The 15,886-nt window shown below is 46.5% G+C and overlaps 1 protein-coding gene across 1 annotated transcript in view; it reads right to left on the bottom strand.

Moving 5' to 3' along the window:
- The window catches only part of RHEB (Ras homolog, mTORC1 binding), a 44,911-nt gene that overhangs the window by 15,426 nt on the left and 13,599 nt on the right, over positions 1–15,886 (bottom strand). The window contains exon 2 of the mRNA XM_043589971.1: positions 6,654–6,725. Within this exon, the coding sequence (XP_043445906.1) occupies positions 6,654–6,725 (72 nt within the window). The remainder of the gene's footprint in view (positions 1–6,653; positions 6,726–15,886) is intronic.

Here is a 15,886-nt window from a genome sequence, read left to right on the forward strand (position 1 = left end):
GAAGTCTGGTGTCAGAGCACAAACAGCTAATATTAACTGAAGTGTTAAGAACGTCCAGTACATAAAAAAAATGATCGATTTCATCGACATAAAACGGCAACGGAACAGGTGTTCTGCATGAAAGCCATCATTCCCCCTTAGCTTAAGCATCTGAGCAATTTGTGACAATCTCTCTTCCCTACCAAGGGGGGAAAAAAAACCAGACTCATAACTTCCGGAAAAGTCCATTCAGAATCCTGAGGAGACAGACTTCAAACAAATGTAGACAAAAGAGGAAAAGAACTATTAATAGTAAGAGAATATTGAAGAGTAACCATCTGGAGTCAGGGGACAGCAGAACGGAACTTATTTCTTTTGCGTCCACGGTCCCGGCCATCTTCACTTAAGACGCGTCGTTGGATCTCCTGGCTGGCCACTCGACTGGACCAGAACCGGGCCACAGAATTGGTCCCTTGCACAGCTGGGAGAGGACCCGCTGTTGTCCACTTTATCCCACAGCCAAAAGGGAAAGCACAGCAGACGTATGAAAATTATGAGAGAAAACTTGGAAGTGACAAGGGGGACAGAGAAGAGATCTTCCCTGGAGGAGGAGTTCCACGGGAGCACTCCCCTACGGCCAGCAAGGGCGCTAGAATCGGGAGGAAAGACCACAGACCAGGCCATCCACACCAGTTGCCACATTTTTTCTCCCTTCATCTGCGTGCCTTAATGGAGACTACCACTTTAGAGAATAATTTCACCAGATGAAAACCGAATCCAAATGATTTCAAGATAGGGAGTACACGACATAATGTTTCATCAATTTTATTGCATTTTTCTTCCCCACTGCAACTTCTCTGAACGTGGGGTGCACCTGGCCTTGACTGTGCTTTTGATCACTATCAGCCAGGGGGCAGTCATGATGCTCCTGTGTGAAAACCTGTCACTGACACCTTAGTCGGGGAAGATCAAAAAGTATATTCAAGACGATGAAATTTATGTAAGGAACCGTGATGAGCAGTAAAACAAGTAACCTTCAATTAGATTTAAGTAACTGTGGTTACGAAGTATGACATAATTATTATGACAACACTACTAAACAAAACATCACTCATTCACGCAAGAGCTCTTTCTTGAGTACCTATGATCGCCAGGAGCACTGTTCCGGGAGCTCGAAATACTGCAGCTGACCTCAGCGTGCTTACAGCCCCGGGGGAAGGAAGGGAGACACCGTCAGGCACGTCTTTGGGAGAAGAGCATCCGGAGGTCAAAGAGCAAGTGCCAAAGCCCGGCGAGAAGAAGCAAGATCAGCACAGAAGCAGAGAGAGTGCTGGTGAGGTAACCAGGTTGGGGAGGAGGCAGAGGACCTTTTAGGAGATGGTAAGGACTTCAGAGTTTCATTCTAAATGTGCTGATAAACCAAGGGTTCTGAGGCAGGGGAGTAACTTGGTCTGATTTATATTTTAAAGAGATCGCTCTGGCTATGCTGTGAGTAAGAGAAATGGACAAGAATGGACCAAGGACATTGGTGGGGGTCCATAATATAGTGCTTACGTAGACTCGGGATCTGAAGACAACGATGGTGGTCTGGGACCAGAGAGCCATGGTGGAATTCAAAGGGAGAGCCAAAAGGATGAAAAAAAAACCTTTTTTTAAATGTTTACTTTTGAGAGAGAGAGAGAGAGAGAGAGAGAGCAAGAGTGCGCGAGCACAAGCGGGGAGAGGCAGAGAGAGAGACACAGAATCCGCAGCAGGCACCAGGCTCCGAGCCGTCAGCACAGAGCCCGATGTGTGGTTCAAACTCAGGAACCAAGAGATCATGACCTGAGCCGAAGTCGGATGCTCAACTGACTGAGCCAACCAAGCTCCCTGAGCCAAAAGGATTTCTGGCTGGAGGCAGGGTGTGAGAAAATGGAGAGGTGGGAGGACTCCAGAGTTTTTGGCTTGAGCCACGAGATGCATGAATTGCCATTTGCCAATTCGGGAAAGCCCGGGGAAGGAGCGCTGCAGATGGGGGAGGAAGCAAATGAAGACGACTACACCCAAGGGGAAGCGAGGGCAGCTGAACAGAAAAGCCCAGAGTCTGGGGGAGAGGGTGCGACTGGGGGTTTTGGGAAACAAGCAAACTTCTGGGAAGAAGGGAAGATCGCTGGCGATCAAGTACCGCGAGAGCCCTAGCCGGACTTTGGAGCCCAGGGCCCCCCGATACTGCCAGGTCAGGAAGATCAAGATTCAGCCAAGGAGACGGGAGAAATACTGGCCACGAGGGAAGAGTCAAACGGGACGACACGTAATTGTACAGAAGATAAAGGAAATGAAGCTATTGATCAATGTGTTAGTATATCCTTGCACATAAAAAGGATGTAAATCCTCCTACACACAGCAGTAAAATGAAATCGAGGCCTTTCCATCTGTCATGGAAAACTGCCTCTTCTTATTACTATAGAAAAAAAGGAAGTGTAATAAGAGATCTGTCAGCTCCATAAACTAGGAACCAATTCTTCTACACACTCCATGTCCGATCCTGCATAGCAGTGGAAAGCTGGCTTTCTCCTGGTATCGCGTTCCTCGAGCCCTCTCTCCGTCCCCCTCCCTTTTTCAATCACTAGAGAAATTAACCCACTTCCCCCAACGAAAATCCTGAAACTGCCCTAAGCAGACTAACAGTGACGTATTCGTAGAGCCTACTAATGAGGGACAGATTTCTAAGATTCGGAATGCACCAGATAAGATCTGTGTTCCTGAAGTGTATCACAATCTCCTAATTCGTATCCTACTGAGAAGGCTACCCACCATGCAATGCTTGATAATGCTGCAAAACTCCTAATTAGAACGGTCCCGTTTTCTCAGCTTTATTAATGCATCAACAGTACTACCTGGAAACGGCAGAAGTTGTAAATCACTACTATTTTTCCTCCTCTAATCGACCAACTACCCCTACTGGTTAAATTTCACCAGAGCAATTTAGTTTGTATTGAGTTGTTAGATTAACAACATGGTAGACAATCTACACATTTGCGTAGGTAGTATTTTTGGCATAAAAACATCCCCAAGCTAGAAAAATACAGGGTTTTATTAATGTTATTCTCCTACATTCCATTTTCTTTTATTAAAAAAAATTTTTTTTTAATGTTTATTTTTGAGAGAGAAAGAGCATAAGCTGGGGAGGGGCAGAGAGAGAGGGAGACACAGAACCGGAAGCAGGCTCCAGGCTCGGAGCCATCAGCACAGAGCCCGACGCGGGGCTTGAAATCATGACCTGGGCCGAAGTCGGGACACCTAACCGACTGAGCCACCCAGGCGCCCCCTCCTATATTCCATTTTAAAAGATGACACAGTCTCAGAAGTTTGGCTTTTGTGGTAATGTCTCAGAGATGCGTCACCACTGAATGTTTGCTATGAACCACCTGTTCTATGTTCTGAAGTTAAGTGCAAAATAATTACCGGATTCTTTCCATATTTACAGAGTACTGTTTTTTTTTTTCAAACCTTAAAACCATCCATTCGTTAGCAACAGGTTTATGATAACCTGTTCCATTTCTAATTCCGTCATCACTGAGCAATGTTAATTTTATTTTATTGTTAATGTTTATTTATTTTTGAGAAAGAGAGAGAGAGAGAGAGAGAGAGAGAGAGAGAGAGACTGAGTGGGAGCAGGGGAGGGGCAGAGAGAGAGAGAGAGAGAGAGAGAGAGAGAGGGAATCTGAAGTAGGTTCTAAGCTCTAAGCTGTGAGCACAGAGCCCGACTCGGGGCTCGAACCCACAAACCATTAGATCATGACCTGAGCCGAAGTTGGGACGCTCAACCAACTGAGCCACCCAGGAGCCCCTACTGAACGATGTTTCTGACCAAACAGCACAGGAAACAGTGGAGAAAGGGTTTCTTCCTGGGTTGGTCAGAAGCAGGGTAAACAGAAGCTGATGTGTGCATACAACTCATGAACTTTTAAGCGATTCATATACCCTGACACTCACTTTCGCTCCTGCCTAAAGACTTTAATAAATATTCCGAATTCATTTTTGAGATGAAAAAATAAAAGTCTTTTTTACTGAACACGAAGTAGTAGGAAACATTAAAAATTCGATTAAAGATGTTGACAGACTTCAGGTTGGGTCATTCAGTTTCTGAGATGATATCAAAGTAAGGAAGCTGGACGTTCACTGGATCTTTTACTTACATATAAAGAAAATATATCTGTACACAACACCATGGCTTTCCTTCCACCTTAGTTCTAAATGGCACATAAACACTCAAAAATAAGAACCACCTTTATAGGCAGGCCTAACCAAGAAAACCGTACTGTATTATTCTGTGAATAAAATGCCCAAATGAGCCTTATCTTAAGGACACACAACTCTCGGGGCGCCTGGGTGGCGCAGTCGGTTAAGCGTCCGACTTCAGCCAGGTCACGATCTCGCGGTCCCGGAGTTCGAGCCCCGCGTCGGGCTCTGGGCTGATGGCTCAGAGCCTGGAGCCTGTTTCGATTCTGTGTCTCCCTCTCTCTCTGCCCCTCCCCCGTTCATGCTCTGTCTCTGTCCCAAAAATAAATAAACGTTGAAAAAAAAAAAAAAAAAAAAAAAAAGGACACACAACTCTCTAAGTTGTTATGTACAGCAAATGTTAAGACCAAGAGCACGATTTGCTTGTGTTCTTACTCCAATGGAGAGATAACCAAACTTGTCCACCTAGCATTCAAATTTGTTTTACATTTATTTATTTTTGAGAGCCAGAGAGAGACAGCGCACAAGCGGGGTAGGGGCAGAGAGAGAGGGAGGCACAGGATCCGAAGCAGGCTCCAGGCTCTGAGCCATCAGCACAGAGCCCGATGCGGGGCTCGAACTCACGAACGGCGAGATCATGACCCGAGCCGAAGTTGGACGCCCCACTGACTGAGCCACCTGGGCGCCCCTGTCCACCTAGGATTCAAATTCATCTGCTCCTCACACCGGCGTACTGTTCTGTAAGTCACGGCCAAACAGATCAGCACAGGATGTGTCCGTAGTCGGGACTCTTCCTTTCTGGACACCGGCCGAGCTTACTTTCAAACCCGGGTCTTCCCAGGGTCAGTTCCCTGACAGGTTTCCTTCCCCGCTACCAGCATACTGGGACATGAGGGACAGCTGCATGTTTTAAGCCAGAGGTGGGCAAACTCTTCCTGTAAAGGACCAGATGCCACTGTAGAACAAAAGCAGCCACAGACACTATGTAAATGAATGAATATGGCTGGGTTCCGATAAAACTTTATGGACGCTAAAGCCTGAATTTCACGTAACTTTCACATGCCCCAAATATTCTTCTTCTCTTAAACCTTTTTTTTTTTTTTTAATTTTTTTTTCAACGTTTATTTATTTTTGGGACAGAGAGAGACAGAGCATGAACGGGGGAGGGGCAGAGAGAGAGGGAGACACAGAATCGAAACAGGCTCCAGGCTCTGAGCCATCAGCCCAGAGCCCGACGCGGGGCTCGAACTCACGGACCGCGAGATCGTGACCTGGCTGAAGTCGGACGCTTAACCGACTGCGCCACCCAGGCGCCCCATCTTAAACCTTTTTTAATGATTAAAAAATGTAAAAACCAAAAAAAAAAAAAAAGTAAAAGCCATTCTTTGCTCATGGGCTGTACAAAAAGGCAGTGGGTCTTTCTGGCCTACAAGCCATAGTCTGTCAACCCCCCTGTCGTAAGCCTCTTTGGAAATCTCTCTCGCGAGCGCCGGGCAGATGAGATCTATGAATCTAGTTCACGAACCTGACCGTTATAAGTCGGCTTCATGTCTAATGTGCCCATCAGGGTTTGATGAATCCCATGTTTAAATGTGTGTGTTCCTGGTGACAAATCCTGGGGAAGCCCAGGTGCCAAGAATCTCAGAAGACTAGTTCTAGGGCCTACTTAGGGTTTTAAGATCGCCCGAAACAAGAGCAGCTTCCGATAAATCAGCTTCTCTGCATGAAGTGCTTTAGATTTTCCTCCATGACTCTAGAATCAAGACCTCTCTCATGGTCCTAGAATCCTTCAAGGAGATTCTGAAACCATGGATTGAAACCGGACAAGGTAAATGAAGGCTGTGGTTGGTCCCGGTCTTTGGGGCTTTTCTCTGCGCGTGGCCGGAAATGCCAACAGGCTTTAGAACCAACTTTGTTTTCATGCTGCAACTGCTCTCTCCATCCCAGAATCGCTCACTACTCCACAGCCTTGACTTTCAAGTGTTCAGGACTGGAAGGGCTTGGGGGGCTGCGGGGGAGGGGGCCGGGAGGGCTGGTGATTCCGTGTAAGAGTAAGGTACAAAGGAACTAGAGTGTTTTCATCCTTCCTTTTCAAGCTTGGAATCCTTAAAAAGGGCTACTGTTGAGAAGAAGGGGGGGGGGGGAGGGTGCGGAGATTGTGTGCTCTCTCTTCTTGTTTTCCTGAAGCAGAGTCTGGGACAGGAGGTTCACTGCAGGACTGGATTCCTATGGAACTGAACAGCAATTTCTCGATGGAGGGATCTGGATACTGAGTAAAAAATCCATTCAGTGTGAGGCGGGTCAAACTTCTGGAAGCTTTTCTGGACCCCCGTTGGAAATCTATAGGTTTACCCCAATAACCCCTGCAATCAAAGCCTCCAGAAGTACACAATGGCTGTTTGTATGTAGAATGCAGGCTTCTCAGTTTATAAACCCTTGAAGACAATACTTACTGTTTTCTATGGTTGGGTCGTAGGAGTCAACAAATTGGCCTTCAACAAACTGAATCGTCAATGAGGATTTCCCTATAAAAGAGAGCAAAAGCTCAGTATGTATTTGCATATTAAGGTAAAAAAAAAATTCTACTATTTTACAAAAAAACCCCACTCTAACAAGATGAAGAAACGGAAAGTACTGGATCAGAACACCTGCCTTTAAATAAGCCTTTGGGCAATTTCAAAAAGGAAATAAAATTTCAAGAATCTGCTTTCTAGGAGAGGAATTTAACCAATTAAGCTATTATGAATTAAAACACTTTTGTGACATTAACAAATATTACTGACCAGCAAACATTCCACATATTCTGTTAAAGGTAAACTCTGCAATAAGGTCTAAACTAAGCTAATTTCCTCTGGTGTCCTTGAAATGTGGGTATTAATTTTAATACAGAAATTATTAAGACAAGGTTTGTTTCTTTGGGCTCTTTCCTATGTGGCTGTTAGAAATGTTACCAGGTACAGCTTTTAGTTTTTTCTTTTTAACGTTTATTTATTTTTGAGACAGGGACAGACCATGAACGGGGGAGGGTCAGAGAGAGAGGGAGACACAGAATCCGAAGCAGGCTCCAGGCTCTGAGCTGTCAGCACAGAGCCCGACGCGGGGCTCGAACTCACAGACCATGAGATCATGACCCGAGCTGAAGTCGGACACTTAACTGATGGAGCCACCCAGGTGCCCCTAATTTTTTTTTTAACGTTTATTTATCTTGCCAGAGAGAGAGAGAGAGAGAGCGAGCGAGCGAGCGAGCGAGCATGAGCGGGGGAGGGACAGCGAGAGAGGGAGACACAGAATCTGAAGCACATTCCAGGCTCTGAGCCGTCAGCACAGAGCCTGACGCGGGGCTTGAACTCACAGACTGTGAGATCATGACCTGAGCCGAAGTCGGACACTCAACTGACTGAGCCACCCAGGCACCCCTCCAGGTACAGCTTTTAAAGAGGGTAATGTGAGACCATGTAAAAGAAGTCTTTAAAAAACTCCTCGAAGGCAGAAATCCTGCCTGAACCATTCAGTCTCAAAAGCCTAGTGATGTCTGGCACACACAAAATAATGAAGAAATGTTCTGGACTTTATAGTATAATCACTTTCTCATAATTGAGCCCTATGTGCTAACCAATCAAGAGCCGGAGGCTTAAGTTCTCAACTATTTGATGCCTAAAATTTCACCTGCTGGACTTCAGAACAGGGCACTCTGTAAAGATAGTGTGAGACCAGTCCAGGAAATGACGTAAGTGGTCCCCCCCCCAAATTTCACCCCAAACACTTTCTTCTCTTGTACGTCTCCCAGAGCACTAGTGTTTTTTTGGGTAAGCTTTAATTTTTTAACTAATCTCTACACCCAGCGTGGGACTTGAACCTACAACCCCAAGGTCAAGAATAGCATGCTCTTCAGATTGAGCCAGCCAGGCGCTCCCTATTAACTTTACACACACGCTCTACGTGTTCGCTGCATCTCACCGGACTTTTATCTCAAAAGACCTTCAGGCAGAGAGGTTTGCACCAGGAGCCTTCTGCTTCTGGGGGGTTTCGGTTGGCACGTTTTCATAACACAGGCAGCACCCCCCCATACTTAGAAATTAATGAATTAATAAACTGGTTTACAAGTGGGAGCTGCGGGGAGACAACTAGAAAACCCCCAAGTTGGCAGGACTATTTTACTCCTCACGGGCAGTTAAACACACAGTTCAAAGTGTTTCTAGAATTATTAAAACCCGAAATCATTGTCTACAGAAGCAGCCTGCAAGAGCTTTTGACAATTAAAAGTTACCTCCCTGCTTTAAATCCTCATTTCAATTAGAATAAATTTCCCGGGGCACCTGGGTGGCTCAGCAGTCGGTTAAGCGGCTGACTTTGGCTCAGGTCATGATCTCACAGTTCATGAGTTCGAGCCCTGCACTGGGTTCTCTGCTGTCAGCACAGCCCGCTTTGGATCTTCTGTCCCCATCTCTCTCTCTGCCCCTCCCCTGCTCGCTTCCTAGCTCTCCCTCTGTCAAGAATAAAGTAAACATTAAAAATTAAAAAAAGAGTAAGCTCCCAAATCCCAACCGGGCCGGGCCCTGCTCCGTCTACACCCCCACCCCCAACCCCCCCAACCTCTCTGCTGCCCCTCCCCAGACCCTCCCAGGCCCATTTGGCACATCCCCCTCTGTCCCTCTGTTCTAGCATTCTCTGCACACGACTCACTTTTGTCATTACTTTCGGAGCTCAATGGCCCTTCTTCAGAGACGCCTCCGCTAAGACCACCCCATCTAAGGTGGCACCCATCCCTAAGGGTCACTCTATCACAGCCTTCCTGCTTTTTCTCCGTAGTGCTTGACGTTATCGGACACTGTCTTCGCTCATTAGCCTCCGGAGACCAGTATGGTGACTGAGGGGTACAGCAGACGCTCAGGTTTTGGAACGAACAAATGAGATTAAAACTTACGTGTCCAAAGGGCACTCTCACGCATTCTGGATGTTATAAAAGATCTCAATTTTATACCCAAGGCAAGGAAAGACAGTTCAACAGGAATTAAGAAACAGTTGTCTAGTATTTATTTTGGTATCCAACCACGAGCCTGCCTGTGCTATGTGGAATACGGGGTCATCCAGGAGCCCACACGTCTCAAAGGGACTGTGTTCAAAAGAAAGCATGTTATCGAAGCTAGTTCATAAAGAGCATTTAAGTTAACAGACAGCAGACCTATTTTATGTAAGGAAACAGCAAGAGAAAAAAGTCTACTAAGTCAGCCAAACTGAAAAAATTTAAAGCAGTAGGAAAATTCTTATTTATACTGAGTGCTATTGCTTCAAGCAAAAGACATTTAATTGGAAAGGAAAGAGAGAAAGAAACTTCTTTAGGGCTTCTAAGGGGACTTCTGGGCCCTCCGGTGGGCACTCTGACATCCCTAGGTAGGCTAAGGGAGGGTTTTGGCTTGTAAATGGAAAGAAGGAAGGAAGCACAATGTAATTTTTTCCTAAAGATAAATGGGCAAGAGTTAACAAGGGCTTCAGGGGATTTTGACACCTTTTCCCAAGTAGAACCGGGTTAAGAACAGTGGAAGAAAGGGGTTGCCCGTGACACCCATGGTGAGCCCCTCCGAGAGGAGGCAGGAAACACGGAAACACAGCTCAGAGTGGTGCCAGGCAAGCTTCAAGGGCCTCACTTGCAGGGGTGAAGGGGCAGAGAGCAGAGCCTCGGAAGTTATCCCAGGAAACTTAAGAAATTCAAGACGACACACGTTTAACAAGACAGCATGACATTAAGTGCAACGACGGAGTATTACATAAACGAGCGGCCCACGTTTTAAAAATACAATTCCTGGCGCGCGTCCAAAGAGGAGTTTCTCACATATGTCATGAAGGGCGTGAATTATACGAAAGGCTAAATTAACACTGAACTTGAAAACACGGATAATCATTCTGGCGAAAGGCAGACAGTGGAGTCCAACGCAAATCACAGTGCGGGTTGACACAGCAAACTCTCGTCTTGGCGAGTAACTGGGACACCCGAATTTAAAACCCCGGTCTTTAGGGAGCCAACTGGCTTTCTGCATCTGCTTGGTCCTGGGAGAAGGGAACCATCCATTAGCGGAGGCAAGAGGGATCTGGCCTCCCCTGGGGTCTCTCCTCCTCTGCACTCTCCCCTAGGGGGAGGTGATTAATTATTTAAATGAAGAAGGGACAGGAAGACCACGTTTGCTGACAGGACACAGCGGGTTTTTCTGCCGTTTCCATTAAAAAGTTGCATTATGGGGCGCCTGGGTCGGTTGGGCGTCCGACTTCAGCTCGGGTCGTGATCTCGCAGTTGATGAGTTCGAGCCCCGCAACGGGCTGTGTGCTGGCGGCTCAGAGCCTGGAGCCTGCTTCTGATTCTGTGTCTCCCTCTCTCTGCCCCTCCCCCGCTTATGCTCTGTCTTTCTCTGTCTCAAAAATAAAGATAAACATTAAAAAAAAATTTAAAAAAAAAAGTCGTATTATTAGGCAGCCAGTGTTGAGACCTTTATCTTAATGTTAGTAAACACATCCCACTTTTCATAACGTCCTTAGCCTCGCTTCCAGCAATTTCTGGCTTTCAGGGACCTCCTCGTCCTCTAGAGCAGTTTGCAGCTACAAAAGCCATTGCTGATCCACAAATGATATTCTTTTTAAACATAAAAATTTTTTTTACTGTTTATTTTTGAGAGCAAGAGCGAGAGTGCGAGAGAACATGAGAGATAGAGCAAGAGCAAGGGAGGGGGGGAGAGAGAGGAAGACACAGAATCTGAAACAGGCTCCAAGCTCTGAGGGGTCAGCACAGAGCCCGATGTGGGGCTCGAACTCACAAACTGCGAGAGATCACGACCTAAGCCGAAGTGGGCCGCTTAACTGCCTGAGCCACCCAGGCGCCTCCACAAGTGATATTCTTGATCACCTTTAACATTTTCCCTTCATTATAACGTCATAAATTTACTGTGGCCTTTACATTTATCAAATTCAGATTCTGAAACACTAGTTACTTCCTGAAGACGTTTCAGCCAACAGTTGTGCTCTCAGTAGGCTCATAAATTTGTACGATCTGAGAAGAACCTCAAATTCCAGATCAACTCTCTGGAGAAATGTTGTATGAAAACACAGGAGCGATCTGAAAGAAAATAAAAGGCACCACATACGCAGATGTGTGTTATTAACGCACAGAGGGGCGCAGATCACTCATTTTATGACATAACGTAGTACTAAAAAGGTTTGAAAACAAAATATCCCCATCTTCCACAATTAACTTCCAAATACTCTTCGGCTAGACTAAAACCCCCCTTAACTTTAAAAATTCTACAGATTTTCGATTTTTTTTAAGTTTACTTATTTATAGAGAGAGCACGGGGGAGGGGGAAGGGCAGAGAGAGAGAGAGAGAGAGAGAGAGAGAGAGAAAGAACACCCCAAGCAGGCTCAATCCCACGAACCATGAGATCATGACCTGAGCTGAAATCAAGAACTGGATGTTTAAGTGACTGAGCTGCCAGGGACCCCCCGCCCCAAATCCTACAAATCATTTTTAAAAAGTTTCTTCTTGCGGCGCCCGGGTGGTTCTGTCGGTCAAGCGTCCAACGACTTCCACATCCTTGGTTCGAATTCTGTCTCCCTCTCCCTCTGACCGTCGCCCCCCCCGCCACGTTCTCTCTCTCTCTCAAAAATAAATAAACATTAAAAAATTTTTTTTTTCTGGGGCGCCTGGGTGGCGCAGTCGGTTAAGCGTCCGACTTCAGCCAGGTCACGATCTCGCGGTCCCGGAGTTTGAGCCCCGCGTCGGGCTCTGGGCTGATGGCTCAGAGCCTGGAGCCTGTTTCCGATTCTGTGTCTCCCTCTCTCTCTGCCCCTCCCCCGCTCATGCTCTGTCTCTCTCTGTCCCAAAAATAAATAAACGTTGAAAAAAAAAATAGGTAAACCCAGCATTTATGTGTTTCTCGCCAAGGATAACGGGGCACGGTAATTTTGTTCACCCGGTATTTTCCCCACGGAAGATACACCTGCACAGTTGCTGACTGAATCTCTCACGCTTGTGATTACTGCAAAGTAAGCGCTGTGCACAAAACATTTTAAGAGCTTTCAGGTTAATTTTGAACTCGTTTTCATGATTGTTCTCCTAAAAAAAAAAAACCCACAACAAAACCCTACTTTCGGATTACTTCCCCTCTCCCCAGCCAGCTTTCTCCGGAACAGCTGGCACATTACTTGTTCATCGGGACCTAATGGGGAGGAGAAGGTTCCATTTACCAACTAGTCTGTCAAGTCGTTTGGCACAGGGTCCACGGAGAGCAGTGTGATGTATCTGGGACACAACCCATCCCCGAGGACTGCTTTCATTTTCGCCTGAAATTCCTAACCTCACCTTATGCGACCTGATGTCCACGTAGATAAGCTAACACTTTAGCTTCAAAGCTTCACTGTATTGCCACCAATAATCGTCTGTGTCGCTTCAGAGAGCCACCTTGTGAGCCCAGCACCAGACCCTGGCTGGTCACCCCTCCCAGACGACTCCACTTCTAACACCTGCACCTCCCATGTACCAATCACAAGCAGGGCGTTCTCCCGGCTCTCACCCTCTGACTTCTATCGAGCACATCTCCGGAAGTAAAGTTTTCAAACCGGGGGGTTGAAACCCACCAGGTGATGAAGTCAATATACTGAACTGTGACCAGACTATCTGTGTTTTTTTTTTTAATTAAAAAAATTTTTTAATGTTTATTTATTTATATAAAATGTTTATGAGAGACAGAGTTCAAGTGGGGGAGGGGGAGAGAGAGAGGGAGACACAGAATCCGAAGCAGGCTCCAGGCTCTGAGCTGTCAGCACAGAGCCCGACGTGGGGCTCGAACTCACGGACTGTGAGATCATGACCTGAGCTGAAGTTGGACGCTTAATCGACTAAGCCACGCAGGCACCCCAATGTTTATTTTTGAGAGAGAGAGAGAGAGAGAGGGGGAGAGAGAGCAGGGGAGGGGGAGAGAAAAAAAGAGACACAGAATCCGAAGCAGGCTCCGGGCTCTGAGCTGTCAGCGCAGAGCCCGATGTGGGGCTCGAACTCCTGAACCACGAGATCATGACCTGAGCCAAAGCCGGACGCTTAACTGACTGAGGCCCCAGGCACCCCCAGATTGTTTTTAAAGAGAGAGCACACCAGAGTGGATTGCCTGTAATAAAGTGATGAAACTTTTCGTTCAGTTATACAAACATTTATGACTGCGTCACAATGTAAACTCTTTCTTAGTGCAGGCTGTAATCGGAAAGGTCAGAAATCTACCACTCTACGTGATCACATGCTGAATCTCCAATCTCCACCATGTTTCATTTCCTTGCCTATCACTTTAAGCCCCAAGATAAATCACTGTCCACTACTTTCTTGTCAAACCCCTCCAATTTCCTTTCCCCGGGGCCCCTGAAAAACCCTCTGATCTTAATCTGATCATTTGCCCTTGGTGAGCCTGTGGAGCTCAGCTGCAGAAAAATTCCGCAACCCTGTGGGTTAACGACTATTCTCAAGCCACGGTCTTTGCACCTTTCCCCTGTGCTGTCCCACGGCCCCCTTTCCTCCTGCCGAAGTGGTGAAAATGTGGTCTCGGCAGCATCCCAGGGTCACCTATTACAACCGCAAATTCTTAAGTCCCAACCAAACCTACTGGAAGTATTAACAAGCTCCGCCCCCATTCTACGGGGCACCCAAGCCTGAGAACCACTGTCGTCAGGAAACAAATTCACATCTCCTGGATCACCCTAAGTCACCTTTCTCCTCCAGCCTCTGGGATGTCCCCAAATCCTCTAGTTCCTCCCAGCAGCTCTGATCATACGCATTTAAAGGACATCTAATATGAGGCAGGTCCTGGGACACAGCTATGCGTGTGACATGGTGTCTAACCTCAGCGGTCACCTGCTGTGACCACCTCTTCCTCCCACGAATGCTCTCCTGGCCACTTGTGCTCTGGATCCCATTCCCTCCCAGTCTCATCCAGATCCTCCTCCTCCTGAAGCAGCTGTAAACACACTATTAGGGTCTCTACTGCTTTACTCCATGCAATGAGGTTTGTTAACGGTGCCTCGGAAACATGTCAATACGTACAAGCCAGGGAGACCGGCCTGGAACAGATCCTCGCGAGCACCTTGATTTCAGACTTCTGACCCCAGAGCTGTGACAGAATACATTTCTGTTGCTCCACCCCCAACCCACCATTTGGGGTGCTTCCTTAAAGAACACGAATACACCTGTTTTTCCTTTCGTTTTTTAAAGAACTTTATTAAGATAGAATTCGCGTACTATAGGAGTCATCTCTTTAAAGAGCACGATTACATTTTTAGTACACTGACAGGGCTGGGCAGCTGTCACCACAACCAACTCTGGGATATTTTCATCCCCCCAGAAAGAACCCCCATGCCTGTGAGCCGTCACTTCCGCTCCCCTGTCCCCTCCCCAGCTCCCGGTGACCTGACCGCTGAGCTACTTTCTGTGTGTATTCAAAATAACTCAAAAGGAACCCAACAGCATAGGCAAGAGACGGGAAGAGGCAAATCACAAAAGACGTATGAATTACCATACCAACAGGTAAATGGAAAGATGCTCAACATCATTAGCCACGGGGAAGATTCAAATAAAACCGCGACGCACCACCTTCGCTATTAGCAGGGCAAAAGTTACAAAGATCCACGATACCAAGCCTCGGTGAGGACGGAACTCTTAATTTGTTGCTGGTACAAGTGGGAAAAGGCACAAACGGCATCGGGGAAGAGTTTGGGGGTTTCCCACAACGTTACACACTTAAGAAATACGTGGTTCGTGCAACACCATCCCTAGGTATTTACCAAAGAAAAATGACCGCATGTGCACAAAGACGCAGCAAATGCTTACCGCGGCTTTATTAGTAAATACTGGAACCGACCAACGGGTGACAGGAGAGACAGATGAGGGCACGGCCATTCAATGGGATAGTACTCAGCAATAAACCGGAACTACTTACACACATGACGACCGGATGAATCTCAAAACCATCACGCTTTCTGAGAGAAGCCAGACAAAAAGAGTATGCATTGTGGAATTCTATTTATATAAAATTTTAGAACAAAGAAAAACTAATCCGTGGTGATGGGAAGCAGATCAGTGCTTGCCTGGGAGTGGGGCTGGGGCATGAAGGAAGGTTTGGGGATGACACAAAGGTTCTGTTCTGTCTTTTGGAGTCATGGTTGCACAGGTGAATAAATCTATCAAAACTCATCTAACTTTACACTTAAAATGCGTACTTTAATATATGCAAGTTATATATCAATAAAACTTGATTTTTAAAAAAGTATAAAAAAGGGGAAGCCACGGGGTGCCTGGGTGGCTCTGCTGGTTAAGCACCCAACTTCAGCTCACGTCATGATCCCACAGTTCGTGGGTTTGAACTCCCGCATCGGGCTCTGCGCTGACAGTCTGGAGCCTGCTCGGGATTCTCTCTTCCCACCCCTCCCCTGCACATGCACGTATTCTCTTCTCTCTCAAAAATAAATAAACTTAAAAAAAAAATGTGTGTGGGGGGAAGAAATTTACTATTTTTTTACTATGCAGAATAGGATGGTGATTGTTAGCTATGTCACTGCAGGCAGTTTTCCTGAGTCCATTCGCTTATGTGTCAAATGGTTAACAGTACCTACCTTACAGATAAATGAAAATACAGGTAGAATACCCGGAATGTTAGTAAATCC

Source organism: Prionailurus bengalensis, chromosome A2, assembly GCF_016509475.1.
Source record: "Prionailurus bengalensis isolate Pbe53 chromosome A2, Fcat_Pben_1.1_paternal_pri, whole genome shotgun sequence".
NCBI lineage: Eukaryota > Metazoa > Chordata > Mammalia > Carnivora > Felidae > Prionailurus > Prionailurus bengalensis.